We start from the raw sequence: 27,168 nt of genomic DNA on the forward strand, positions 1-27,168 counted from the left end.
AAAACTGAGATATCTAAAACGTACGTTCACAGGAAATTTTTTACTCAACTTAATGCGTAAATTCACCCTTACACGTATTTCCAAGTCACCCTCTGTAACTCGTTGCAAAGCAATTTTAACCAAAGTCGAACGAGAGCGTGTACGCGAACATCTTCCTCAACGAGCGTTTCCGCGGGCGAACATAATAAATTTCGTATCCCCGGTTATCTGTTCTCCGGAAATTCTAAACACACGGTTATTCCTTATTCAAACCGGGTAATGGAGCCCCGTGGACAACACGGCGAAACGCGCGGGAAAACATTACGAAAATTTCGCCCGCGCGTATCGCGTTATCTCGAGGACAAATTGTTTGATTCGCGTCGGATAGCAAGTTTCGAACCCCGGTTTCATGTTACCGAAGCAAAGAGGCTTATACGTTTGATCCGCTTTCGCTCTCGAACAGACTCTTCTCCCCATTTCGCGGGCTGGAGCGTTATCGAGGACGGTTCTCTGATTTTTCGCTCGAAAATCATTCAGAAAGCTACTCGAACACTCGAAGAGTACTTTCAAAAAAAGAAACACCACTCTTGGCGTCGATACACCGACCTGCTCCACTCTTCCACAATTTTCGTTACCCCGAGAAATTTAATCGAAGAAGTTCCTCTTTTTCGTAATATAAGAAAATTTGAGTACAATCTGTTACACAAAGTTTAGCTCCATTATATAAAAATATTATGTAATTTTTGTTATATATAAATATTGTACAAACTTTACGATCTGTTATATAAATAATCTATTACATAAAGATTATTTATCGATGACCTGATCCATTCTTCGAAATTTTCAACACCTCGAGAAATTTAATTGAAGGAAATAAGTTTCTTTTGGATGCAAGGAAATTTTTGTGTAATTTTAACCAATCTATTACTATGTATAGAGTTTGGATCCAGTTAATACAGATCGTAGTGTTGGTTTGGGAGTCTCTTTCGTTGGAAAAATTCTGAAACCGTAAATCTCGCGATGGAAAACGGGCCTAAAGGTACAAGTCTCTTCGCCATGATCCGCGACGCGGTGCAAAGATGAGTATTCGTACGGCGCAGTGATGTCTGCAATGAAAGAGAATGATTACGACTGACAAACAGAGTAGAACGCGTGTTAGCGTACCGTGGGAACACCCTCGTTACGATATTCTAATTTTTTTTTTTTTTTTTTCTTGCATGCGATCAACGTACAATAAATCGCGGTGAAAATCAACGGCTATTATGTACCTAAAGAACCAAATGTACAAATGACGACTGTGGTGAACTAAGTGATGCGTGGTGCACATGCATGAACGACTGTGACAAGTTACTCATTCTCAAAATGATCGACGATCAATGGTCTGCTCTAAGTCGCTTATCTACGGCTCTTATCTGTTACAACACCGCCAATTGCGTTTCCTCTGCCCATATCGGTTTAACGATATCATACGTATTCGCTAATCTCTACGCCGACTTGCAGTACATGGTGGCCACGTTTCTCGAATTTCGTGGCTCAACGGTGTATTTCGAGCGAACGTGCCGTGGTGAACGATACCGTGGATGTATAATACGTATCGTAACTAAAATAATCGTGATGGTGATTAATCGCATGCGACAGAATGCAACCGAAGGTGACGTTGCGAATGGACCGCGACAATGGCGACAGCCAAGGTGATCTATCTGTCGGAGTCCTCGAGTCGCTGTAGATCGGACCATTGGTGAAAAATGATCGATTGGAACGTCCTCGTTGCTGCGACGATTCTAGTTACAGCTACTAATAATTTAATACCGCGTATTTGACAAATTGGAAATATTTGATACTTTTTTATATCGATTTCCGAACTGTTATCTAGAAACTAGAATTTTTTGGATCGTCTCAACGACTTATCCAAGTTGCATTTTGTTTTCTTGTTTCGGTGGAAGCTACCGAACGAAAGGTATACAAATATAGAAAAATGTGGCAATATTCAAAATGCAGGAATATTCATCTTGGAAATTTCTTTTTAAACGAACCGTCGATGATACACACACGGATTGAACGGATTCGGTTTCGTTCAGCAGCAACGAGAGCGTCTCGAGTGATTTTTTGATAAGAGAGGCACATCTTCAGCGACCTCGTACCAGTGATGTCGTCCCTTGAATCCGTCTCGTAATTTTTTATTTTCACCTCAGAACACGAACTTTCTCGGCAAGAGATTGGTCGAAAGCTCGATGCACTAGGAATTAAATTAATTAAGTTTCCACGAAGATGGTCAACGATGCACAGAGAGTGATTTATTAGCCACGATGTACAGGGTGAACTGTACAACTGGATCGACTCGATATTTTTCGTATCAAAATTTTATTCAACGCGAAATACAATTTCGAAGGATCTCCAAGGTGACGAGTTGTTTTTTTCTCGAGTCTCTATCTTTATTTAAATTTTCAAAGTCACCTCGAGGTACTTGATTCGTCTCGATAACCAAACGGAATTATAGTTGCGCGTAAAAACAGTCGAGGGTGATCCTGAAAAATTACGTAAAAAAAAATTCAATATCATCGTGGCGAAGATCCTTGGAAACGTTATCGCGATAAAAATATCGATCCGTTCACTGGTTACGGTAACATCCAGTCGAACAAGTCCCCTCTGTATTTTACAACGAGATGAGAATAATTCAAAAACGATAACGCGTATTAAATTTTTTACCATTCCACCTAGCCCTCGTACTATTCGTTTAATTAAATTGTATATCGAGATTTCGACGTAGCAATTTCCGAGAAACGATTCTCTGGTTGGAGTTCGACCATCGTGCAATAATATTCAACCTTTGAGTAGTGGTCGATTTACTTATGGTCGATGCGCGGTACACCGCGTGCGTTGAACGCCGATGGGCGTTCGTAGCGCGTGTATTCTCGATGCTCGGGATCGCGTCCCGCACGGAGGGTGGTATTTTCGGGTACCAAGGGTCCGGAACGACACCACTGGTGCGCGGACCCGTGTAAAATGAAGCCTAAAGAGGTCTATGTACCTTGTGTCGTGGCGAGAAGAGTGTGTGGTGGCATGGGGGTCGGCGTCGCGGTCGTGCAAGGTCGCCGATGTACTTTGATGGTGGAGTACGACGTGTCGTTGATCGGGCCTCCGCTGGGTCGCTGGGTCCGCTGCAACCGTTGCATGCGTTGCTGCACCGGCCTCTGCAGCGCCCCGATCTCTGCACGCTGACACCTAATCCACACCACACACCCTCAGCCACACATCCTCTCGTAAGATCGTTGGTTAGCCACGAATAATCGAAGGGACAAACGTCGAGTGCCGGCTCTACTCGTCGTAATCAAACGATACTTGGCGCGCAAACCCTAAACACCTAGTCTAATAGATATAGCTAAATGAGATTGAGCCGCGACGTGTGAAATGTCCTGCAAGCGAGTCGCTGGATCTCTGAACGGATATCACTTTTAAAGGGCGAGTTTGTTTGTTTTTTTTTTTTTTTTTTTTTTTAAGGAATAAAATGCTATTATTTAGCGACAGTGAGTTTAGTAATATTTTAATCGAAGGAAATCAAACTTTTGTCAATTGTTTCGAACGTTCGTCGTGTGTAATTCGTTACGTTGGAAAGGATAGAAAGTTGATTGAACAATTTTTTTTATATTTTCACAAAGGAATGTGTACACCTATGCGGTTAAATTTTTCAGAAATTTTTCAAGATTACTTCCCGCGTAGAAAGTAAAAAATTGCACGGCCTTCGGTATAAAATTCTATCGCGCACTATTACTATTTATGGGGAGGGGAGTTTACGATCGGGACGAGCGCTTTTTGGGTAGGATCGGGCGGAAAATTCAGGTCAGCATGGGTATAAACAAATTTCGTTATATTAGCCCCTGACGCTTAAAACGTTTATGAAAACGACTTCGAGGATTAAAATTCGAACTCCTCGATTGGATTTTATTCTTCTCTTTTGATTAATTCTTACTCTAAGCTCTTATCTGAACTCTACTTATCCTCTCGTCGTTCACATTATCCAAAATACACTCTGTTACATATTTGTCTACTGACTCCTCCCCGAATGAATTCTTCAAAACCGAAAATCTCTCGACAAGAAATCTATCCATCTCTTTGAAATTCGAATCGTCCGAGAAACAAAAGTTCCACGCAAACTGAATCCAAAGGCAACCAGTCAACGCTTCAGAGATCGCGATCCAGGTACTCGACGAGTCAAGTACAATGCGTTACTAGGGGAGAATGGACATTTCGTACGTTGCGACTCGACAAATTAATCGTCTACGCTACAAGGCGGGGGATAAGTGGCCGAGCGGGATCAAAATATCGAGAAAAAGATAAGTTTTTCACCGGTATCACTACAAGTTCACCGGTTATTCGTTCGGTAGCGCGTGTGCCAATCGGTTGTCGAGGTTCCGACCGTTTCCACGGAAGATGATCGATCGTTTCAAGTGAAACTGGCCCGTGGAATTGTTTCGAGTTCGTTACCATTAAAGCGTGTAACTGTAACGCACACCTGATTGGAACAACGACGCGTGGCGTTCTAAGGTTCAACCATCTACGGTACATCCCGTGCGTCGAAGCGTTAACTCGTGAATCATCGCCGCCAACTTTTAACCTCTACGCCAAGCAGCTTTGAACGAATGCCAGCGCGTCGAACGGCTCGTTCAACGACTTCTTGCGTTCCAAGCCAAACGTTACTTTTAACGAGGGATAGACCCGAACTGTCCCACTCCGATTGCAACGCGCTTTCGCAGAACGGTAGAGTACAAGTCCCTTTGAGGGTATATGAAAAACTAGACGCAGATACTCGATGGTTTTGGAGATACGAGTGAACAAAGTTTAACGTCCCTTGCACGATGTGTATCGTACAAATGGGCTTGGAGAGATTCTATGGCTCGAATCAAGGAGAAAATATGGAACGATGAAATTGCATCGGAGGTTTTCTCATCGAAGAAATGCATTTGGAAATGAATATAGTGGTAAAGTGTCTTTTATCCATGTTGAGAACGTATCAATTTGGTGTCCTCTACAAAAGCAATCACGAAGTCCGTAACATCGTTCATCGAATCGAATTAATCGTCCGAGAAACAAAAGTTTCACGCAAACTGAATTCAAAGGCAACCAGTCAACGCTTTAGAGATCGCGATTCAGGTATTGAATCGATCAATTTCGTCAGAAAACGAAATCTTCGATGTAATTTCGTGATTCTTCGTTTGTATTTTATTTCGAGCCGTAGAATCTCGCTAATCACACCTTTTTACCGCGAATTTTGGTCCATGGAATTAACTGATCACCGAGACGTAAATGATCATTCGACGAACTTTACTTCAGGGTGAAAAATTCACGGAAGTGGTCGTTAAAAATAAAGAATAACTTTTGTACGATATTGAATAACGACACCCGGCACGAGCGAAAGATATTCTTCCATTTGCAAGTGATAAATAATACACTTGGGAAAGAAGTGCTACGACCGTGAGCTTTTAGCGACAGTTACGTCGTTGCGTAAGTTCGACTGCTCGTAACTTTGCAAATATCGAGCATCTGCGCTCGATGTTTTACACATTCTAACAAGAATTTGTCTTTCTATGATCCTGTAAACGCGCGTTAAAATCGGAGGGGGACAGCTTGGCTCCTCTTCTTTTAAGGGTCGTCGCGCATTGTCGACCAATCCTCGAGCGACGAAAATCAAACGATTACAATCGATGATCAAAATGCATATTGAATCAATTTGCAATGATTTTGTACCGTTCCACCTAGCGATGGATCGACTCGAAATTCGACACGAAAGTCTGGAAGAGTTCAATGATCGTCTTTTGGTACTCAATTCTGAAAATAAATTTTATTTTCCTTAAGATTTGCATCCACGCGATAGTGTGCATTTATTTAGAGTTTGGTCGATCGTGATTGTAATCGTTCGGTATGTATTCGTAAATCATGGTGCTCGACAACGGTTCCAAACGGCGAGCTACCCCTTGGAATGCGAGAAATTCGAAAGTTACGCTGTCAAACTGTCATGCAAAAGCGAAAACGGCCATTTCCTGTCGCTGTGGCCCGCGGATAGAGACGTTAGCGTGATCTAGAAAAAGTGCTTCGAAATCAGAGCAAAAATATCGATACCTCGAGACACACAGTCAATATCAACGTACACACCAGCGAAGTGTTATCAAACGACGAGACAGAAAAGAAAATCAATAACAATAATAATAATAATAGTAATAATAATCATAATAATAATAATAATAATACAAAACCAAAGCAGCAAGTACACGTACGTACGATCGGTTCCTTTGTGCATGTATCGTTTATGAAACGCTGGTATTCCAATTGAATAACGGAATCAACGATCGAACGTACAAATAGCGTTAAATAATATTTATGTAAATAAACATATATCTATATATATATATAAACAACGCACAATTCACACACATTGTACTCGTACTTAACGACTAACGTATACTCTGAAATGCTCCAAGCACAGAATTAGGAAGCGATACCTAATAAATGAACAACAACATTTTTATGGTACAAAGTATATTGATCAAAGTAGCGTACATCGCAAATTATACAGAATCGAGTTGTTACAATGTGCAATCAAAACGACCATCGGAAGTGTCGAGATTTCCGAGCACCGATCTCTTTCACGACGTTCGTCCAGCTCGCTCGATAACGAAGTTGCTTCGTTCCCCGCGCGAAACGGTGTGCAATACGAACGAGAGAGAGAGAGAAAAAAAAAAATAGAAAAAAAAAAGAAGAAACGTACACCGCGGTCGTTTCGGGCGCGCGTTAACGCGATTCTGCGATCGAATTGTCCGTTGTTTCGATCGCAGCTGCGTTACGCGAGCGATAATTTCACCACCGCGTGCAATTTCGTTCAGTCGTTTTGGATGCAGTCAGAATCAAAGTGAACAGAAAAAAAAGAGAGAGAGAGAAGGAATGAAACAACTTTCGCGAGAGAGAGAGAGAGTACTTACGCAATCAAACTCAATCGAACGAAAGTAACGTTGGAAGAATACGATGGTGGGGAGGAGCTACGTATTACAACTGTTTGCAAAAGACTGTTATACGATAGTTCATGCAGTGTCGAGAAGCATGCGTGTCGATCGAATAAAACTGAAGGATAAAAATAAGAAACGAATCAAGTGCGATCTTCGTTGATCGATAACCGTCGACGATTTCTTGCGTCGTGTTTTCGCACTGTTCGCACCGTTCAATTCGTAGGAGAGAATCGAACGAACTTGGATCGTCGTTGCGTAACAATGTTTCTAAAATTCGACAAAAGGCTGTACAAAAAAAATAAAAAAAAAAAAAAATAAAACCAAGGCAAACACACTATTCTATTCAACGAGAACTACGGCTACGGACCACGTGTCGAGACACGTGGTTCCCCTCCTGTCGATGGAACGATCGCGGATCATTCTCCCGCGAGAAGTGCCTGTACCCTGAACAACGGATACGAGATTAAGATCACCGGTTCTGTTTTTCGAGACTAGTAGAAACTAACGGAGACTGGAAACTTTCGGTGACGGAGAGAAAGTTTCCCGATAAGAAATCTTCGCGAGAAGAAAGGAAAGAAATAATGAAGAGAGTTGAGAAAAAGAAGTAAAAATAAATAAATAGAAAAAAAAAGAAGAAGTATATCGTCGACTCGGTTCGTCGATCTATCGGTCACCGATTTCGAGGGTTACCGCGTCGTGTGCCCGCGGCTCGGCACGCGTGTCCTCTCGTTCGTGTACCTCGACATTGGCGACAACGATCTCCGTGATATAGATCGTGGATATTCGAACTTGCGTATCGTCGGTCCCGCAATCCCTAACGTGTCCGTTATCCTGTACACCAACGGGTACCACGTTGTTACGAGACTCGTCCGTTTTCCTCGTTAGCTCCGGAACCTCCGTGGTCTCCTCCAGGAGCTCGTAATTACCGGTTCTTACCGAGGGGATCCGTGTAACCGGTGTTTGCGACCTCTTTATCTCTCCGATCGTCGGATCCGTTTCGCTTACCTTGTTCAATGCTTTCAGCATATTGTCCGGCATGTGGTCCTGTATCATCACCGGGCTTATCAGCACCTCGTCGAAGTCGCACGGGCCCGCCCACAGCGCTTGATACACCGGTTCGCGTTTGTTCAACATTTGTCTGAAAATCGAACAAGAGAACGACCGTTCTGTATCCTAGGGGCGTACAACCGCAACAACGAGGACGACTTCCCGGCACACGTGTACACGCGGATACGACGCGAGCCTTTCTACCAGTTCAACTAGTCGCTACGTCTGGGAACATGCGGTCCGATGCATTTGCAGATCGAAGGTTTGGAAAACTCGGCTGTTCGTCACTTGCACCGTGTGCCACCGTGCTTGTTTCGATCGCGGTGAACACACTCGATGACCCCCCGACGACGAGAAGGAAGCACCAGGGCTGTGAGAGGGGTGTATTCGGTCGTTCGGAAAGTCGTTTTGTTTTTTTTTTTTTTTTTTTTTGTTGGTGAAACATAATTTTTTTAGAGCGTATAAATATTTGATTAAATTGTAGATTCTCCGTTTTGGAGAACGAAATTATTTTCCGAACGACCCGATGATTCTTTCGATCTGGGAGATAATTTCGAGATGCTTTCGAGGTTTGGAAAATTGGTTTTTTATTCGCGAAGAAAAAGAAAGTAATCGAGACACAAGAACGGTTATATTCTTCGAATATCGAGAACGTGTTTTCTTTTTCTTTTTTTAACGAACGACCGAAGTTTGTATTCCAATTTTCAGTTCTCGATTTTGAGCTCTCTTGATTTGATTTTGAGCGAGATCTTTGGATAGCGATGAATCTTTTATCGTGTAGGGTGTTCCAGAACGAAACTGACAATCTTCGTCGATACATCTGGGAGATCATCCTGAACAAAACATGTTATGATACCTGAAGAAAACAGGTATCATGGATCGATTTGTCTTCTTTCAGAACTTTTCATATATTGACCTTTTCATATATTTCATATATATTGACAAGGCTTATTGGTTTCGTTCTGAAACACCCTGTATATTCGTTATTTAAAAAGATCTCGTGGAAATTTTAAAGAGAATTAAATTGAACTTGGAAAAATTAAATAAATCTTATTTCTACGCGCTACACTTTTTTAAACAATATCTAAGTTTTTCTAAACTTGAAAAATGGACTCCTCGAATTAACATTTTTGTTTCACATTCCTTCTCGTCGTAGGAAGCAACGGAGATATTGAAGCCGATGGAAATAAACGATCCACCGTGTACGGGGAGATTTTTAGAAAGTGACCAATGCGATCACATTCGCACAGAAGATCTATGGAAAAATTCTTCGGTGCAGAAACGTTAAAATTTTGCTAATTTTCTTCGTTAGAAATTCGAGTGTTGTTAATTCCTGCTATCGATGGATAAGCGTTCAATGCTCTTTATTAGACTACACAAAATAATATAACGCGAGAACGCATTTGGTACCGATTTCGGTGAAAATCGATATTCACCGAGTTATCAAAGTTACCCAAAGTGCGCGTATGTACCCTCCCGTATAATACTCCCGCTGAAAAATGCAGAAAATGTTCCGTTTTACTTTATATTCGCGACCTTCGGTGGCGTCTTATAAAATCGTTAAAGTCCCTTCGAAAGCGGCTGCTGGCCCGGTGGTTGAAAAATGTGAACAAAGTGTGTCTCCGAGAGCCATTGAACGCCTCAATCGGGCCATGAAATTCTCCTCGGAGAACCGATTTTTCGAAAGATCGCATCGATCGCTTTGGTAAAAAAATGTCTCCGTACACAGAAATGATGCACGACTTCTACGCTATCGCATTATGTATATATAATATATGTATATGGTATGAAGTTTCTCTCTAAGTCTCGTTCATGCACGATATGAAAAAGATCGTCTGTACAGGTAAACGTCTCTGAGACAAGATAGTCGTAGGGTGCGACAGACGTTGCAGGAAAAATTAGTGTAGAGTATAGAGATCCAAGGGTACGCATGCGGGCACATCCTCAAGATGCAATTACCCAGAGCAGCCCTGAAAATGCAAACTATTCGATAAACGTACCTCCAGCGGCTCTCATACTTTTGCCTAGAAACGGAAAAGATCGTCGATTAAAGTTCATCGTTGGTTCGCACTCTGCCCTAAGTGTAACGCCCGTTTCTAATACGCGTTACGATGTTCGTCCGTGGTCCCGATCGAACCGAGCGAGCGTAAAGATCGATGCAGACGCGCGATTTTTTCCATTTCCGATCGTGCGTTTGTTCTAGTGGTTCTCGATTGGACCAATTTTCTTTCTAAATTGTCACTTTTTTATTTACGATCCGTCTAGAGGAGTGAATATATATATAACGGTTGGTAACTCGGTTCACCAGTGTGGGGGATCGATTAAATTGCGCGGTTTTGATTTTATCGTGTACATATACCGATCGCAAAGTAAGAGCTGCAAAGTGACTCTTTCGATTGAATTTTCAAGGTTGCTTCGACCTTGAAAGGTCATTAGCAACCACAGCTATTTACTTTTGTATAAATTACAGAATCTGTGAAATATTTACATTTATATAAATTACAAAATTTTCGAAATATTAAAAATTTATATAAGTTACAAAATCTGTGAAGTATTTACATTTATTTAAATTACAAAATCTACGATCGAAATTACAAAGTTTACGAAATATTTAAATTTGTACAAATTACAAAGTCTAGGAAATATTTAAATCTATATAAATTACAAAATCTCCGAAATATTTAAATTTATATAAATTGCAAAATCTACGAGTGGTGTACTCCGAGATCGCTACGAGAAGTTCGTCGCGTTGGAACACGAGCCTTCGCGAAAAAAAAAAGAAAGAAAAACAAAAATAAAAAGAAATACGACCGAAAAATTGGCGGAAAGATCGCGCGTGTGCATCGATCGCTTAAAAGTAGAGCGAAGGATCACGAAACTTACTCTCCCTTGTTCGGATGATGTCGAACAACGTGTATAATTCGGCCCGGCGGGTAGAGAGGCCTGTGCAACGTCAACGCGATACTGGAGTCGCTCGGGACAACGGTCTGGGAACGGGCTAGGTCCTTGTCCCTCTGATACTCGCTGATGCATCCTCCGGCCTCTAAATTCGCAGCCGAGGTGGGGGTGGAACCGCAACCGCAACACATCACCGAGCACGCTATCGTTTTCCACTGAAACGAACGTACGCGATTGATGCGCGGTGCTCGCTACTCTCGACTGTTGTTCTCCGCAAGCGCACTTATCGCTCGTTTCATCGACTGCTATATTCGGATTGAAATCAAGTGGCCGCCGAAGGCCATTCACGTAGTCTACATCCCCATCGTGCCGCTTAGCTAGACCCCGATTCCTCGAACAGTGGCGACCGACCGCCCTTTAAAACTACGAATCCGCCTATGGAATGGATTCACGGTCGGTGGAGTCTACCCTTTAACGGTCAATCGTGTACAGGGTGGCTTTGATAAAATTGCATTCGCGGAAAACTACTTGCAAATTGAAAAGGGTGCGTTCTCGTTCGATCGTGAAGAGCGAACTACACACCGTGTGAAAAATGACACACCCATGCGCGCGATTTAATTACCAGGATGGAGCAACGTAACCTTTGGTTACTTTTCTTTTTTTTTTTTGTCGTAATTGTGTCGAGTAGTGCACTTTCTTTCGTCCTCGATCGTAAACGCGATCGGAGATCTTTCATCGATGGGAATTTCTCGCGATGTCTTTCAAACGGGAACTTCTCGCGAACTTGTACAAATTGTACAATAGTCGAGTATTTACGTACACGTTGCGTTTAAATAATAACTATTCGATTACTGTACGATCGACAGGAGTTCGTCATCCTTCGTTCGGACGAATTTCAATGATTGCGTACCTTCGGATCGACGCTCCTCTTGATAGCGTTGATAAGATCGGCTCGTAAACTTTCCATCTGTCGAAGACCTATCCTGGGCACGACGTCTTTCCCGACCACCACGGAAGTAATAAATTCCTGCGAGTACTGCTGAGCAGGCATGCTCAATAGACCACCTGGCGGAGCGAACGAAAAGCACACCAAGTCCGGGTAGTCCTGCTTCAGCAATATCGCTAAGATAGCCGCCGTGCCCGCTCCCAAGGAATGGCCGACGAGTACCAGACCAAACTGTTGGGTACCCCTCGAAGAGTCCTGAAGCAGCGATTTCAACGATTTCCAACCGGGAACGAGTGTCTTCGTTGTCGCTAGCGCAACGACCTTTGCAAGATCTCGATCTCTGTCTCCCGTTACACCACAATTTAATCGAGTTACCACATTACTTAATTGTTTCCGCGTCAGAAAGAAAATCTCTCGATCTCGTCCAACGTGTACGAATCATCCGGGTCACAATCTCAAAGTCGATTTATTTCGTTAGTTTATTATACTCCACGAGGGTAATTTCAACGCGCGTTAATCGTTGCAATACCCTCAGGTACCGTTCACGAATACACGATGAAAAGCTCCACGATACTCGCGACACGTAGCGTTTGATGAATCCGTGGACGAAGTTACGGCTTGAAAATATTAAACGGCTGGTATAACTCGGCTCGATAAACAGACTTTATACACGGAGAGGGTTAACGGAAGTAATCGCGCTGGAAACGATCTCTTTCCCTGGCGACGGTTCACTTCGTGACGCGAAACGGGTAACGAGCACTGTGATAGGTGTAATTATTCCGTTTAACGAGTCATCGGTGTACAAGGTGGCGAGGCTCGTTTGCATTTGAGGCAAGGTTGCGGAGCGATACGTACCTTGTCGAGCGCGCGAGATATGATTCCCTCGTCCAGGAGCTTTTTCCTGATATACTCCGCCGCTTGGACCATACCTTTGTGACCCAGCCAGTCGTCTCTCGGCGGTGACAATGGTAACACCTCACCCTCCGCGTTCAGATCGGTTAACACGTCCTTCATGCTGAGGGTGCCTCGTATACTGACGACAACCTTAAAAAGAGAGCGCGCGAAATTGGTGATTAACCGTGTACCGGCTCGGTACGCTCCAGTTCGGTGTAAAAGCGATACGTAGCCGGCGTATTATCCGGTGGCTTAATTTTCTCGGGCCGACTTTAACGATCGAAGTGAAAACGGGCTCTGTTCGTTATAAATTGCGAGCTAAACGTGTTTAGCGCCCCGCGAAATTTCATTCCCGAGCGGTAAGACGAACTACTCCTTACACACTGCCAAGATGGGGTCAATTCGATTAAACGGAAACGTTCGTCGAGCAACGCGACTCTATTTGCGTTAATTCCGAAGTAATCCCTCGGGAAACTGCAACCCGAAACGCTCCTGCCACGTAGATCGACGCGTTACTTTTCGCGATAAACGCGCACCGAGCATCGAACGCGACGCGCGTAAACGCGTTGTACGAATATAGACACTACGCGTTGCAACGTATTGTACAGAGAAAGTTTTTCTACTTTTCTTACAAAAATAACCCTTCTCGACAAACTTTTCATCGTCTTCGTAGCACTTTTTCTTATCTCGACCCGTAGAACCGCTACCGTTTCGAACCTCGTTACCGCTACACACCGCTACCGCATCGAACCTCGTTATAGCGACCGCTTGGGCGACCACGCGTGGGTCTGAACTGACCCGCGACCTAGATCTCGCGCAAATACTTCGAAGGAAGGTTCCATTCTTCTCTCGTACGTTTCTTATCGCGTGTTCTGTTCAATCTCCGAGTGAATCAACGGTACGATCGTGCAAAGGTCTCCCGGGTCCGGGAGGACCCACGCGGTGCAGACCACGGCAGATTGAATTTCGATACGAAGCAGGTGTGCCGCGTTCGTGGTTCGATGAACCGTGGCTGCCAAATACGTTAACTCGGAGAAACACGAAGCGTGCGAATTGTCTCTGGGTGTTGGCTCGTCGGAGGTGTGACGGTGTTGGGTGGGGGGTGGCGGGGGCGGCCCGATTTAACTTTTGGCAAGCGGGTGAATCTCGTCGCGACTTCGTCATCGAGGAATCGTGTACACATTGTGAACGCCGCCGCCGCCGCGACGAAGTTCATCGCGCGTTGGCGATGGACGTGTTAAATGGCCGATGTAAAATTCATAAAGTGGTCGGCTCAACGAGATCCATTTAGCTCCCAATTAATCTTCCGGAACGCGACCGGCGTTTGCTTTAATCCGCGTCGCGGCGGCGGTGCGCGATCGGTAAATCGGATACGATTAATTATTTCTACGGGTTACGCCCCCACCCCCCACCCCTCCCCCCCGCCACCCGATCGTTTGGTAACGTTATCGGTGCATACGAATCAATAAAGAACGCGCGAAACCTTTTTCCTCGTGTAATCGAGCGCGACGAAGAACGGCGTCTCACCGACGTCCACGTGGAAGGTCGCGTAAATGACCTCCATCTCGGTGACGGTGACCATCTTTCTCAACGCCGCGTAATTGCACTGGCAACAATTGTCCTCCACCACTGTCGCCTCGTCATCGTGGCCACCGCACGGGAAACAACCGCATCGTAATCTGCGACAAGATTTCCCTACACTGTTATCCGCTCTAACCTTCTAACGGGAGCTTGGGAGAAATTTAATCTGGTTTGCTGAAACAATATTGGACGTTTCGAATGCTAGACGGAGCCTCGATTACTCGATACCCGAGGTATCGATGATTCTATTGTATTCGGTACGGAACAACAAAGCGAGCTGTTCCTTTCGCGATACGGAGACGCGGATTCGAGGGAAAGAATATCTAGGTGGTTCAACGAGGCTTTGTGTGTGCAATGGCGTAGGTAGAGGAAACTGAATGTAAGGAGTGGGGGTAGCATGGACGAAGTGGGAGAAGTAACGAGTGTGTTTATCGTATCGGTGGTTCAAGGAGGCTTTGCGTGTGCAATGGCGTAGGTAGAGGAAGTTGAATGTAAGGAGTGGGGGTAGCATGGACGAAGTGGGAGAAGTAACGAGTGTGTTTATCGTATCGGTGGTTCAATGAGGCTTTGTGTGTGCAATGGCGTAGGTAGAGGAAACTGAATGTAAGGAGTGGGGGTAGCATGGACGAAGTGGGAGAATTAACGGGTGTGTTTATCGTATCGGTACACCAGCTTTAAGGTACAATGGTACCAGATTGTTCAATAAGTTTTATCGAACGAGAAAATCTATTATATTTAACTACAATAGGTACTCTCTTTTTTCACAAGGAGTGGGGGAAAGTAGACTGGGCGGAATGGGGGAAGTAACGGATGTTCCTACTGTACTGGTTTACCGTGTATAAGGCACAACGATATCCTTAACTAGAAAAATAAACCGAATCTTCTTCGGATTAATACATCTTTTATCACATCCGAACGAGATTCCAAATTTCCGCAAACAATTGCAAAAAGTTAGCTCGAGTACGTTTAAAGTGTGCTAATCCCCGGATAACCGATCGAATTCTTCCCCCGGATAAGTGTTCGCTCTCGGTGTATCCACGGAGCAATGTACACTCACTCTCGGTGCTCGATAAAAGGAATTCGATAAAAAAAAAGCTACACCCTCACCGGATAACAGATTCGCAAGTTCCATTAAACGAATTATCAGAGATTTCGGTCGGTCTTGCCGGTGGTCCGCGATATTTATTTACGAGGAATAAATTATTTTTACGTTACGAATGTTCGACAAACTCCGTTCGCATGGTCGTCGTGCTGTTAATTCCGAGCCTATCTGGAAACGTTACGCGTACCGACGTAATCGCGATGGAAATAATAACAGATGCGGTTAAACATCTAACGGCGACCTGTTTGGTCAACAAATAGACATTGAAACACCGGTGAAAATCAATCGATCGTGACGCTTATGGCGTGACAACGATGCACGGCGCCGCCCATGACGACGACATTACCTTGCGCACAACTGACAGAGACCGGTGGAATGATTAAAGAGGAACAAGGGCCAGCCGTAAGCGGCGAGGGCGAAGTGCATGTAATGAATGGCCGACTGAAAGTGGCCCAGATCACCGTCCTCGGTCAAGGACAAGAATTTCGTGCGTGGTGTGACCGGCACGCCCGAGAGGAACTCGTACGTATCGTTTTTCCGTTGCTTCACTATCAATTCTCTCTCGACCTTCTGGAACTTCCTGAGCAGCACCAGACCGGCGACCACGTCCGACGGCACCACGTCAAGGTCGCGGAAGAAGTCGCTCAACAGCCTGGCGATATCCGCGAACGAGTTCTGTGAAATGCGTTACGTTTATCCGGTGACGCACACGCCTCTCCGTTTCACGATACTTCGTGAAAAAAAAAACGATCGTTGTTCCGATCGACAACTTACGCGGCTCCTATCGGAATTGCCCATGCAACAAAACAGCAGCCTGCACCTGTTGTCCCAGCTGTCCTGGTACGCTCGTATGACTTTTCTGCAAATCACGAAATATCGAGAGTATTAACAACGCTTTAGTTACGGACGAGTTTAACGTTCAATGTACCCCGTGTGCGGAAAATCTTCTCACGTATTGGATGTATACGCGTGACGAACGCCTATGGGCGTTTACAGCACGCGATCGACCGTTTATAAATACGTTCATTGAACGTGTTGTATATGTTTGGAGTGAAGGTACGCGCGTATGACTTTTCTATAAATTGTGAAATTTCAAGAGTTTTAACTCGTAATGTTTTGATTAGAGTTTGACATTGAACGTACCCCGTGTGCGGAAAATCTTCTCACGTATTTGATGCATACGCGTGACGAACGCCTATGGGCGTTTACCGCACGCGATCGACCGATCGATCGAGCGTTTATAGATTCGTTTATTGAACGTGTTGTATATGTTTGGAATGAAGGTACGCGCGTATGACTTTTCTATAAATTGTGAAATTTGAAGAGTTTTAACTCGTAATGTTTTGAATACAGTTTGACATCGAACGTACCCCGTGTGCGGAAAATCTTCTTGTGTATTGGATGTATACGCGTGACGAACGCCTATGGGCGTTTACCGCACGCGATCGACCGATCGATCGAACGTTTATAGATTCGTTTATTGAGCGTACTGTATATGTTTGGAATTAAGGTACGCGCCATGCACGGTGCAAATAACTCGGTTTTCGACGGTAGAAAAACGTCGAGGAGAAAATAGTCTGGATTGAATTTTTGTCGTAATCGAAATGGGAAATATTTTTCAATGTCATTTTTCGGAAAATTTGAATCAAGGTATGCACCCCACGGTCCCGAATACCTCCGTTGTTCTCGATGGTTCGCGAAAAATACGAGACGAAACGAGTTATTTCGGATCAAATATTCCGCGATCGAAACGAAACAATTTTAAACGTAATTTTTTTTCCCTCCAAATTTGATCGCCGAGGTTTCGTTAAACGGAATCCGTGTACGTGTATTCTTCGAACACGCGGGAAGGATTTATCGTGTAACGATAAGAGCTCGTTACGCACGTTGCGCGATTCTATTGAAAAATTTGTAAATAAACCATGCTTAACGTTTGACAGGTTTTCCATGTTGCAACGTATTCCACCGGGAGATAGAGAACGCGTGCCTGCAGGTCTCTGTCCTTTATGTGTCAAACACAGCTTTCAACGCGCTTTACACATTCCTGAATTCTCCAATGGAAACATACAACGTACAGTGTGACCAAATTTGTCGGTACGTCGAATCTCCATTCGCGTTAAATACAATACGGTCCTTGTTAAACGAAAAAAGGAAAAAGTAATCGATTCGAAAATTAGGAAAAAAATGACGGTAAAAAATTTTCATCTCGCTTAAAAAGAATGACGCATCGCTGAACCGAACACCTCCTTTCTTTTAGACTTTAATAATCCATCATCGAAAAGAATGGAGATACTCGAGCTAATCGATATAAATGGGCCACTTCTTGTTTTTTTTTTTTTTTTCGCGCATAATACCTTCGTCGTAAAAACTTCCAACTTAATTGAACTCTATTTTTTATCCACATGTTCTAATGAAAATATATTCGGGTGACCTCCTTTGCACTTTATATACCAGGCACAAATTACCAAGAAAAATATCACTTCCGACTATCCCATAATAAATCGAGATAAAATCCGGATCCCCTCGAAACCATAATTCCAACGAATATAATTAACATAAGTGTCCCTCGGTCTCTATGGGCGTAATTTTTTTTTCCTTTTTTTTTTCATACGTATCTTCAGTATCCCCAGAGGCCGAGGTACGCTCGAATTAATTATTATATTCGTAACAAGACTTTCACCGAGAAATCCGTAGGCGAAATTATTCAACAACCTAATTTAGGTCATGAAATATTCATTTGCATTACCTGTGAAAAAAACATCAAGATACCATCGCCTCAATTGGCACCATTTGTGAGCGGTAGAAGCGGTCTAAAAATTCTAATTAAAACAAAAAAAAAGGAAAAAAAAAAACGCCACACATACAGTCACAAAACTCTACGTACGTCTATTCAATACTGTACAAAAAATCAGAGTGTATCCTACACTGTTTTATATCTGCTCGCATTTACGACGAGAGACCAAAGTATCGATATCGCGATCGGAAGAAATTTTGGAAAATTTTAATATCTCTACAATATTCGCGCGTATATTATCCTCACACTGCATTCTGTATTTATTCGTCTTTCGAACGAATTCAATAAATAGTACGAGTTTCCAGAAAATTTCCCCTCGAAACAAACAAACAATTTAACGACGATAAAATTTCGAATATAATATCACGGCTCCCTGCGAAATTGCAAATTACCGTATGACACTTGAGCGGCTGATCTCAACGAGAGAGAGTGACAAGTGGAAAGGATTCAAGTAGAGGTGGAAAGTAATAGGTCAGACGTCGAAGCTCGGTACGAGTCAGACACGCGGGTTGTTACCTTTGCCGCCAATTTCTGTTTCGGCTGCCGCTTCGGTTGTAATGCAATTTGCCGCATCTCGATTCCGCTTCCCTCATGCTGCGTTGATATTTCTTCATTTTCACCCACGATCTGCCAGCAGCGTCGTACGTGCACCATACGGTCACCATCACGGACACCAACACGCACCAATTCGATACCACTAAACCTGCGGTGCAATGCTCGTACTAGAATCGAAAACCTTCCGATGGCAAAAGCGCAACGATGCAACTCGATCGCGCGCGGTGTGCAACGATTCGAATAATGATAAAGGGGAATGTACACACCGAGAAATCTTCGTTCGAGAACCTTCCCTACGTTTCGCACGGGATTTACCCGGGATTTATTTTCTATTTGTAAAAAAAAAAAAAAAAAAAGAAATCCAACGTAGGATTTTCTCGTCACGGGATTCCTTATTCGCGTGAAATTCAACCGAAATGACATTTTCTCGTTCGCAACGAAATGTAAATGAAACGAGAGGTCTCCGCGAGGTGTGCTTCTAAGATGAATTATTGGAATGTTCGAAAAGTCATTTCGTATTTTTTTTTTTGGTGAAAATGAAACACGATTTTTTTTAGAGTGTTTAGTAAAATGCACACTTTATTGAATTATATGTTCTTCGTTTGGAAAACGAAATTACTTTCCGAAGAACTCAATATTTTCACCCGATGTGAACGGTACGAACGTAATTTTCGATTCGTAATTTTCGATATCGTACTTACCTAACATTACGTCTCTGAGTTGGTCGACGGGACAGGTCTGGTAGTAGTGTATCAGCCACGTTACACCCGCGCACAACCAGCCAGTTTCTACCAGTAACAGAACTGAAATAGAGTATCGCAAAATCCGTGTAACAAATCGTGCGGAATCGAAACTTTCGTAATGTTTGCGTACATTGATCGATAACATCGATGGTCATGGAAAATAGAATCTGCGAAACGTGATCACGATTTTTCTTCATTTTAGAAAATTTCGTAACACACGTTACGGTGAAAATACTTTCTGCGCTGTTGAGAGCGGAAGAAACTTTAATCTTGGACGAAATTCGATGACGTTCCGCAAAAAGAGGGAACAACGATCGTAGTTTTTCTAAGTTGGATGATTGGAGGCGATCGAAGTTGTTCTACTTCGCTTCGTCTTCGACTGAAGTGATTGAGAAGGTATCGAAAGGAAGACGAACACCGATTCGCGAACTGTGTACCGAGCGTTTCGATAACGAAACAATTATTTTCTTCACTTTACAATATTTTTTGACGTAAAAATATTTATCTTGGATGAAATTTGATGACGTTCCAGAAGAAGAGGGAACAAAAATTATACTTTAAGTAAATTAGACGATTGGAAGCGATCGAAGTTGTTCCACTTCGCTTCGTCTTCGACTGAAGAGATTAAGAAGATAACACCGATTTGTGATCAGTGTATTGAGCGAGAATCATTGTTTCTGATAACGAAACAATTTTTTTCTTCACTTTACAATATTTTGTGACGTAAAAATATTTATCTTGGACGAAATTTAATAACGTTCCAGAAGAAGAGGGAACAAAAATTATACTCTTCGTAAGTTAGACGATTAGAGGCGATCGAAGTTGTTCCACTTCGCTTCGTCTTCGACTGAAGAGATTAAGAAGAAAACACCGATTTGTGATCAGTGTATTGAGCGAGGATCGTCTGATAATGAAACAATTTTTTTCTTCATTTCAACATTTTTTCTAACATAAAAATATTTCATACGCTACCGAAAGTGGAAGAAACTTTAATCTTGGACGAAGTTTAATGACGTTCCACAAGAAGAGGGAACAACAATTATACTTTTCGTAAGTTAGACGATTGGAGGCGATCGAAGTTGTTCCACTTCGCTTCGTCTTCGATTGAAGAGATTAAGAAGACAACACCGATTTGTGATCAGTGTATCGAGCGTTTCGAGGATCATTTGATAACGAAACAATTTTTTTCTTCACTTTAAAATTTTTTGTAACATAAAAATATTTCATACGCTACCGAAAGTGGAAGAAACTTTAATCTTGGACGAAGTTTAATGACGTTCCACAAGAAGAGGGAACAAAAATTATACTCTTCGTAAGTTAGACGATTGGAGGCGATCGAAGTTGTTCCACTTCGCTTCGTGTTCGACTGAAGAGATTAAGAAGATAACACCGATTCGTGATCCGTGTGTTGAGCGCGAATCGTTTAATAACGGAACAGTTTCAAAAGAAAACGGCGCGAAGTATTTGGGTCGAGCCTCTGTTAGAGTAAACGTATGACTTTTTGTCACGGATAGTTGGCATTTCTTGGTTGAAAGGAGAACACGTCAATGCGTTGACACCGTAACTTCGCACCGGATAAGGATTGAAGGTATTGACAGCCCTTTCCTCGAGCGCCGAGTACGAGATAGCTTCGCCACAAAGGCGTAATCCGTTGTTTTCCAACGTGGCAGCTTTTGATGGTCTTTGCGTCGCGGTAAAACGCGTCTGACCTAATTACCTTTACAAACGCGATTGCGTGATTCAAAATATTGTCGAATTTACATAAGAAAGGTATTGTCGCCGCGTCGAACAAAGATACAAACACGATTATTAGACACCACGCTATCACGTGGTGCTTCCTCGTGAACTACAGGGTGTCGCAGAAATTAATTCCATATTTTGTTTTTAAACGCACGTCTCAATTTCTGTCTCGGGTTACGTCATCGAGCAACCACCAGCTATCATAGTTCCCTCTGTTACTGTCGTTAAAATATATTATATATACAAAATTGACTTCACACCCTGTCGTAATGTCTCAATTTCTGTTCCGTATTACATCATGAAGCAACCATCACCTATTATAGTTTTCTCTGTTACTGTCGTTAAAATGTATTTCACAAAATCGACTTCACACCCTGTCATAATGTCTCAATTTCTGTTTCGCGTTACATCGTGAAGCAACCATCACCTATCATAGTTCCCTCTGTTACTGTCGTTAAAATATATCGTATATACAAAATCGATTTCTCACCCTGTCGTAATGTCTCAATTTCTGCCTCGTTAAACGTCGTAAAGTTATCATAGTTCTCTCTGATACTGTCGTTAAAATGTGTACACAAAATCGATTTCGCAGCCCATTATCATTTCTCAATTTCTGCTTCGTATTATGTCACAATGTTATCGTCGCGTAACACGGTTCTCTCGGTTTCTTACTCTCATTCCAATGTATATAAAGTCGACGTCCCACTCTATTATAATGTCTCAATTTATGCTTCTCGTTTTGTCGCGAAGTTACCACCATCATTTATCACAGTTCTGTTTTCCACTCTCATCTCGATATATTCAAAGTCGACTTCCTATATAATTATAGTCTCGTTTTCATCACTGAGAAATTAGTTCTGTGTTTTGTATTTAAATAACTTTTGAAGAAAATAAAATACCCTTGATTTGATACGTAAGTAAAATTATTTATCCAATATGATACATAAGAGAAATTAGATCTGTGTTTTGTATTTAAACAACTTTTGAAGAAAATACAACACCGTTGATTTGGTACGTAAGTATATTATTTATCCAACACGATACACAAATATATTATTTATCCAACACGATACACAAGTATATTATTTATCCAACTCTTCGGAGTGCAATTTGCTCGACAATTCTAAGACTTTCCAGGGAAAATCTTTTTTATTTCCTGGCGTGGTATTCTCTTTTAATTGCTCCAGAGTTCTGGAGCTCTGTGCTTCACGCACCGAGAAAAGTTCGTTAGCATAGACCTTGATCTTTAAGAAACCTCGAGGAAAGAAATTAGGCGATCCACGTGGTCGATGTCACCGCTTTTAGATATCGATCGACCTGGAAATGCCTCGTTCGAAACTTGTATCGTTGTGAATAAATAAATAAATAAATAAATAAATAAATAAATAAGTTTCTCACCTATCTGCTTCGCGACTGTAAAATAACAAACGATTGCGTCGCGTCGCATCGAAATGGCAGCCAATCGAAGTATACGACCGATTTTCGAAACACCCTGTAGAATGGCCTGTGCAAAATCGAAAACACAATACAAGACGATCGTAAAAAATGTTAAAGAATAGCTCAAGAGAAACGAGAATCGAGCGAAACCCAATTTTCTGCGAATTCCCTGCAACTCGAGGAAAAATGGAAATCCACGACGTAACAAATTTCGTGCAACGAAGTTAGTATAATTCAGCGGGATTTTATTCCGCGGATTTTCCAGACTGTTCGGTGAAATTTTATTCCGCGGAGATTCGTCGTATCGGCCAGATACGATTACTATGACGTACGATCGCTTTAAAGAATACGGAAAAAAAGGGACGTATCGTACGTTAACTTATAGTAATAAATCAATCGCCTGTTTATGATCAATGCGGACGAACGACTTTCCGACGGTACAATTGTCAAATTATCTAATCGTACAATCGTCACTTTTTAATGTGCAATCGTCACACCGTCTTACGATCAGTTCGTATAAAGAAAGAAGATAAAGCTCGCTCGTTTGCATCGGGCTTAGAAAGTAACAATATTATCTCCAAAATAAATAAAGAAAGAGAAAACTATTTCGTTAAAAACATATTTCCTTGCTATTTCGTCCAATATAAAGAACAAGACGATTATATCTCCAAAATAAATAAAGAAAACGAAAAATACTTTCTTAATATTTCATTCAATAAATACTCGCAAACAGATTCCTCAAATCGGTCAGTTCATTTACAAACAAATTCCCACAAAATTTCATCGATGCCTGGAATAAAAAAAATAATGCATTTTCAATTCGTATACACCTCAACCAATCACGTTTCACCGCTTTCTCCTCACAGTGCGCAAACAAACTAAACAGACAGCTTTCTCGAAACGAAAATACCGAAATGAACGTTTGACAGCGAGAAACACCAATCGATGAGCCGCGATATTGCCCGAGAGTCTGCCCGCGGGCATCCGCGAGTGCCCTTGCCACCCGAGCCACGTTGAAGGGCATCGATCCGAAGTACGTTCCCGTCGAGATGAAAGAGGAACCCGAGATGGTAAATCACGATGATTCGCGACACGTGTGTGCTCGTCCAGGCTTTATTTCAAGTCTCGTGCTTGGATTCGCGTCTCTCGTGTCGAAGACCCAGATATCTCGTACGAAAGTTCGACGTCGCGTCTGTCGAAATCGGACCAACCGAACCGCGCAAAGAATCCAAGTGAGTTCGAGTCGCAACGACTGTGTGGCCTGGCACTCTGTACGCATCCGACCAATCAGCTGTACGTGATCGGAATTCCCATCGAGTTCTTCCCAGCTGCGCTACAACTACCGAAGAACAGCCGAGAGCAGCGTTGGATCGGTTCCAGAACCGTTAATACACGGGAGTGTACGTGTCCTTCGAGGGAACAGACGGCTAGACGTAATTCTTTGTACGGTGGAACCGGAACGTAACGCGCAGCCATATTGCTACGAACAATTTCATATACACGATCGAAGAAAAGAAAAAAAAGAAAAAAAAAAGTACGATGATCCAAGCGGTGGTAATCGATTCTCGCGGATCAATTTTCAAGCTCGAACACTTTCGAAGTCCCTTCACTCGCACTCGACCATTACAAGGTATCGATCGATACAAAACTAGTGCTTATCACTACTTTTACATTTTTCTACGCACGTGTATAATTTATACACAAGTTCACAACCGATCTCTACCGATGCACTTTTCACAAGGAATCAAATTACAAATTCTACCTAAATTCTAACACGCCACACTTGCAGTTCCTTCCAGCTGCTCAACACCGATTAAAGATCGTTGCGAATTCACCAGAAATAATTCCAAACACCCATCGTGCCACTGTGGACCACTTTTCTCGATTGAGAAGACACAATTAAAGATCGTTGCAAACTCACCAGGAATAATTCTAAACACCCACCGTGCCACCATGGACCACTTTTCTCGATTAAGTAGACACAATTACAAATTCTACCTAAATTCTAACACGCGACACCTGCAGTTCCTTCCAGCTGCTCAACACCGATTAAAGATCGTTGCGAATTCACCGGAAATAATTCCAAACACCCATCGTGCCACTGTGGACCACTTTTCTCGATTAAATAGACACAATTACAAATTCTACCTAAATTCTAACACGTGACACCTTTAGTTCCTTCCAGCTGCTCGACACCGATTAAAGATCGTTGCGAACTCACCGGAAATAATTCCAAGCATCAACCGTGCCACCGTGGACCACTTTTCTCAATTAGGGACGCACGCGGCCAGGTGAGAACTCCGTGGAAGGTGCCACGTGCAAAATTCAAGGAGCTCGAACGATCGACGCCTCTGGGTCCCGGTCTCCGGCACCGACCATAAATATTTTGAAAGAGAAAATTGGAATCTCTGCCACGGTGTTAGATCAGTTTTTAGACCGGAACGAATCGCGTTTCCAAACTCTCCGTGCAACTTCACCACCCGAGAAATTCTTTACCCCGTCGAATGTCGCGACACTTTGATCAATTTTAGTTACCGTGGCAACCGATGTTGCGTTTCGCGTGTTTTCTCGAACTTTGGGAAAATTTCTCGATATTCGCTAAAATCGCGAATGGTAATCTCGTCGAATGTTAGGTGACCGGAAATATCCAAAGGAGTCGTTCTTCGCGTTAGAAAAAGTGCAATGGACGATCTTCTGCGTAAATATTTTCGTCAATATTGATTGTTATCGCGTAAGGACTGAAAGTCTATGGAAAGAACGAAACGTTGGAAAAGAAAAGGGTAATTCACGTTAATAGCTTCGGTAGAGGTATTTAGTTAAATGTCAAGACCTTCGAAAGAATATTGTAAGAAAACATATGGTCGAAGTGACCAGCAGGTTAAAAGGATCACACCTGCTTATCCATACGGTCCCTTTGGTAACTAAAATACTATAAAAAGCGTAAGGGACACGACTAGACTTGACTTGACCGACAACTACTGTAGAATCAAGTACCGCTGTCAATTTTGTAACATTTCAACCTTCGTTGTTCCGACATTTAAATTAAAATTATTCGTATTCTAACTCGAGTGGGTTATTTTTGCTATTCACTCGAGATTAATGTTCCTCGACGTGAAGTGGGTCGATATCAGAAAGCATCTTTCACTGAGTTGCTCTAGGGCAAGTACAGGGTGGGCCAACTTGAACCAACCGATGTAAAGTGCATAGAAATAAATATTAATTTATTCAAGGACTTCAACCCGTTCTTGCATCGAATTTGCAGTCAAATTTTCGCAAAATTCTGTATAATCTACAAAAGAAAAAAATAATAATTAAACTTTACGAAATTTAGCCAGCTACGTTACTTCGTTAATCTCCAACGAATAAATATTAACTCGTTCAAGAATTTTAACCCGTTCTTGCATTAAATTTGCAGCCAAATTTTCGCAAAATTCTATATAATCTTCCAAAAAGAAAATAATAATTAAACCCTACGAAATTTAGCCAGCTACGTTACTTCGTTAATCTCCAACGAGCCATGGCTTCACAGCCATCTTAAATTTACGGTCAAATTTTCGCAAAATTCTTTATAATCTGCAAAAAAAAAAAAAAAATAATAATTAAACCCTACAAAAGTTACAAATTTTTAAAAATAGTCAAAGGTTGGTCCGCTCTACCTAAGGTCCAAAGTTGCACCGCAGCAAGTAACATTGACCTCGAACGAAAGATGCATTGTGCGCGCGATGCGGTTCGAGTTGTTGAGAAATTGCAGATATACGAGAAAGAGCGAACCGTTTCTGAGATCGTGGCTAGCAACCGTTTTCTGCACTCGTGCAGAGGATAACTACGACCCACGAGGACCGGAATCTTTTCCCTCGCGAGTGCTCGTTTATTTCGGCCCCGAAAACTTACAGCCAAAGCCCCGTCCCTTATTAATATTCCCCCGTCGCACTGGGAAGATTGGAAGGGCCGACAAGGGAGAAATGGCTTCCCGTCGCCACCAACGAAGCTTTCGTTAACGAACCCCACGGTGTGCGCTATCAGATCGGTTATGATTCCGCTGCCGCGATTATTGACGTTAAATAAAGTCTCCACGAGCAGCCTCCTAATCTCTGTTCAACAACGGGAAGCGATTCTTACAATTAGGTAGCTCGAAAGTCTTGGTAATTATTCTTGTTCTCTGAACGGTAGTTAATGGGTGTACTTGTGCGATACTTAAGGACCAATTTCCAGAATATTTTTCCGAATTGTGTTTCGTTTGGAATTGTTTGTGTGAAAGATGTCAGTAGCTCTGAGAGCCAACCGGAGAAGAATTATTTATGCAAAAAGTGAGGATTCGAGAGATATCTAACAGGTTTGATTTTTTGTGAATTGTAGTTGGTTTGAAGTTGTTTGTGTGAAAGATGTCAGTAGCTCTGAGAGCCAACCGGAAAAGAATTATTTATAGAAAAAGTAAGGATTCCAGAGATATGTAACAG

The 27,168-nt window shown here is 42.6% G+C and overlaps 1 protein-coding gene across 5 annotated transcripts in view; it reads right to left on the reverse strand.

Annotated features, from left to right (window-relative positions):
* Inae (inactivation no afterpotential E) overlaps positions 1–27,168 on the reverse strand; it is a 120,390-nt gene that overhangs the window by 8,356 nt on the left and 84,866 nt on the right. For 3 of the 5 annotated variants that reach the window (XR_012991484.1, XM_076307333.1, XM_076307334.1), the window contains 10 exons: positions 19,493–19,594; positions 18,753–18,939; positions 16,217–16,301; positions 15,789–16,117; positions 14,243–14,438; positions 12,721–12,909; positions 11,830–12,120; positions 10,905–11,134; positions 10,022–10,045; positions 7,980–8,112 (listed from right to left, as the gene is read on the reverse strand). Coding sequence is in view for 4 of the 5 variants with exons in the window: in XM_076307333.1 (XP_076163448.1) it covers positions 7,980–8,112; positions 10,022–10,045; positions 10,905–11,134; positions 11,830–12,120; positions 12,721–12,909; positions 14,243–14,438; positions 15,789–16,117; positions 16,217–16,301; positions 18,753–18,939; positions 19,493–19,594 (1,766 nt within the window). In the remaining variant the exon portion in view is untranslated. Of the gene's footprint in view, positions 1–3,007; positions 3,202–7,979; positions 8,113–10,021; positions 10,046–10,904; positions 11,135–11,829; positions 12,121–12,720; positions 12,910–14,242; positions 14,439–15,788; positions 16,118–16,216; positions 16,302–18,752; positions 18,940–19,492; positions 19,595–27,168 lie in introns of all 5 variants that reach the window. The other 2 variants (XM_076307336.1, XM_076307335.1) reach the window with 2 other exon arrangements.

Source organism: Ptiloglossa arizonensis, chromosome 3, assembly GCF_051014685.1.
Source record: "Ptiloglossa arizonensis isolate GNS036 chromosome 3, iyPtiAriz1_principal, whole genome shotgun sequence".
Classification (NCBI taxonomy): domain Eukaryota; kingdom Metazoa; phylum Arthropoda; class Insecta; order Hymenoptera; family Colletidae; genus Ptiloglossa; species Ptiloglossa arizonensis.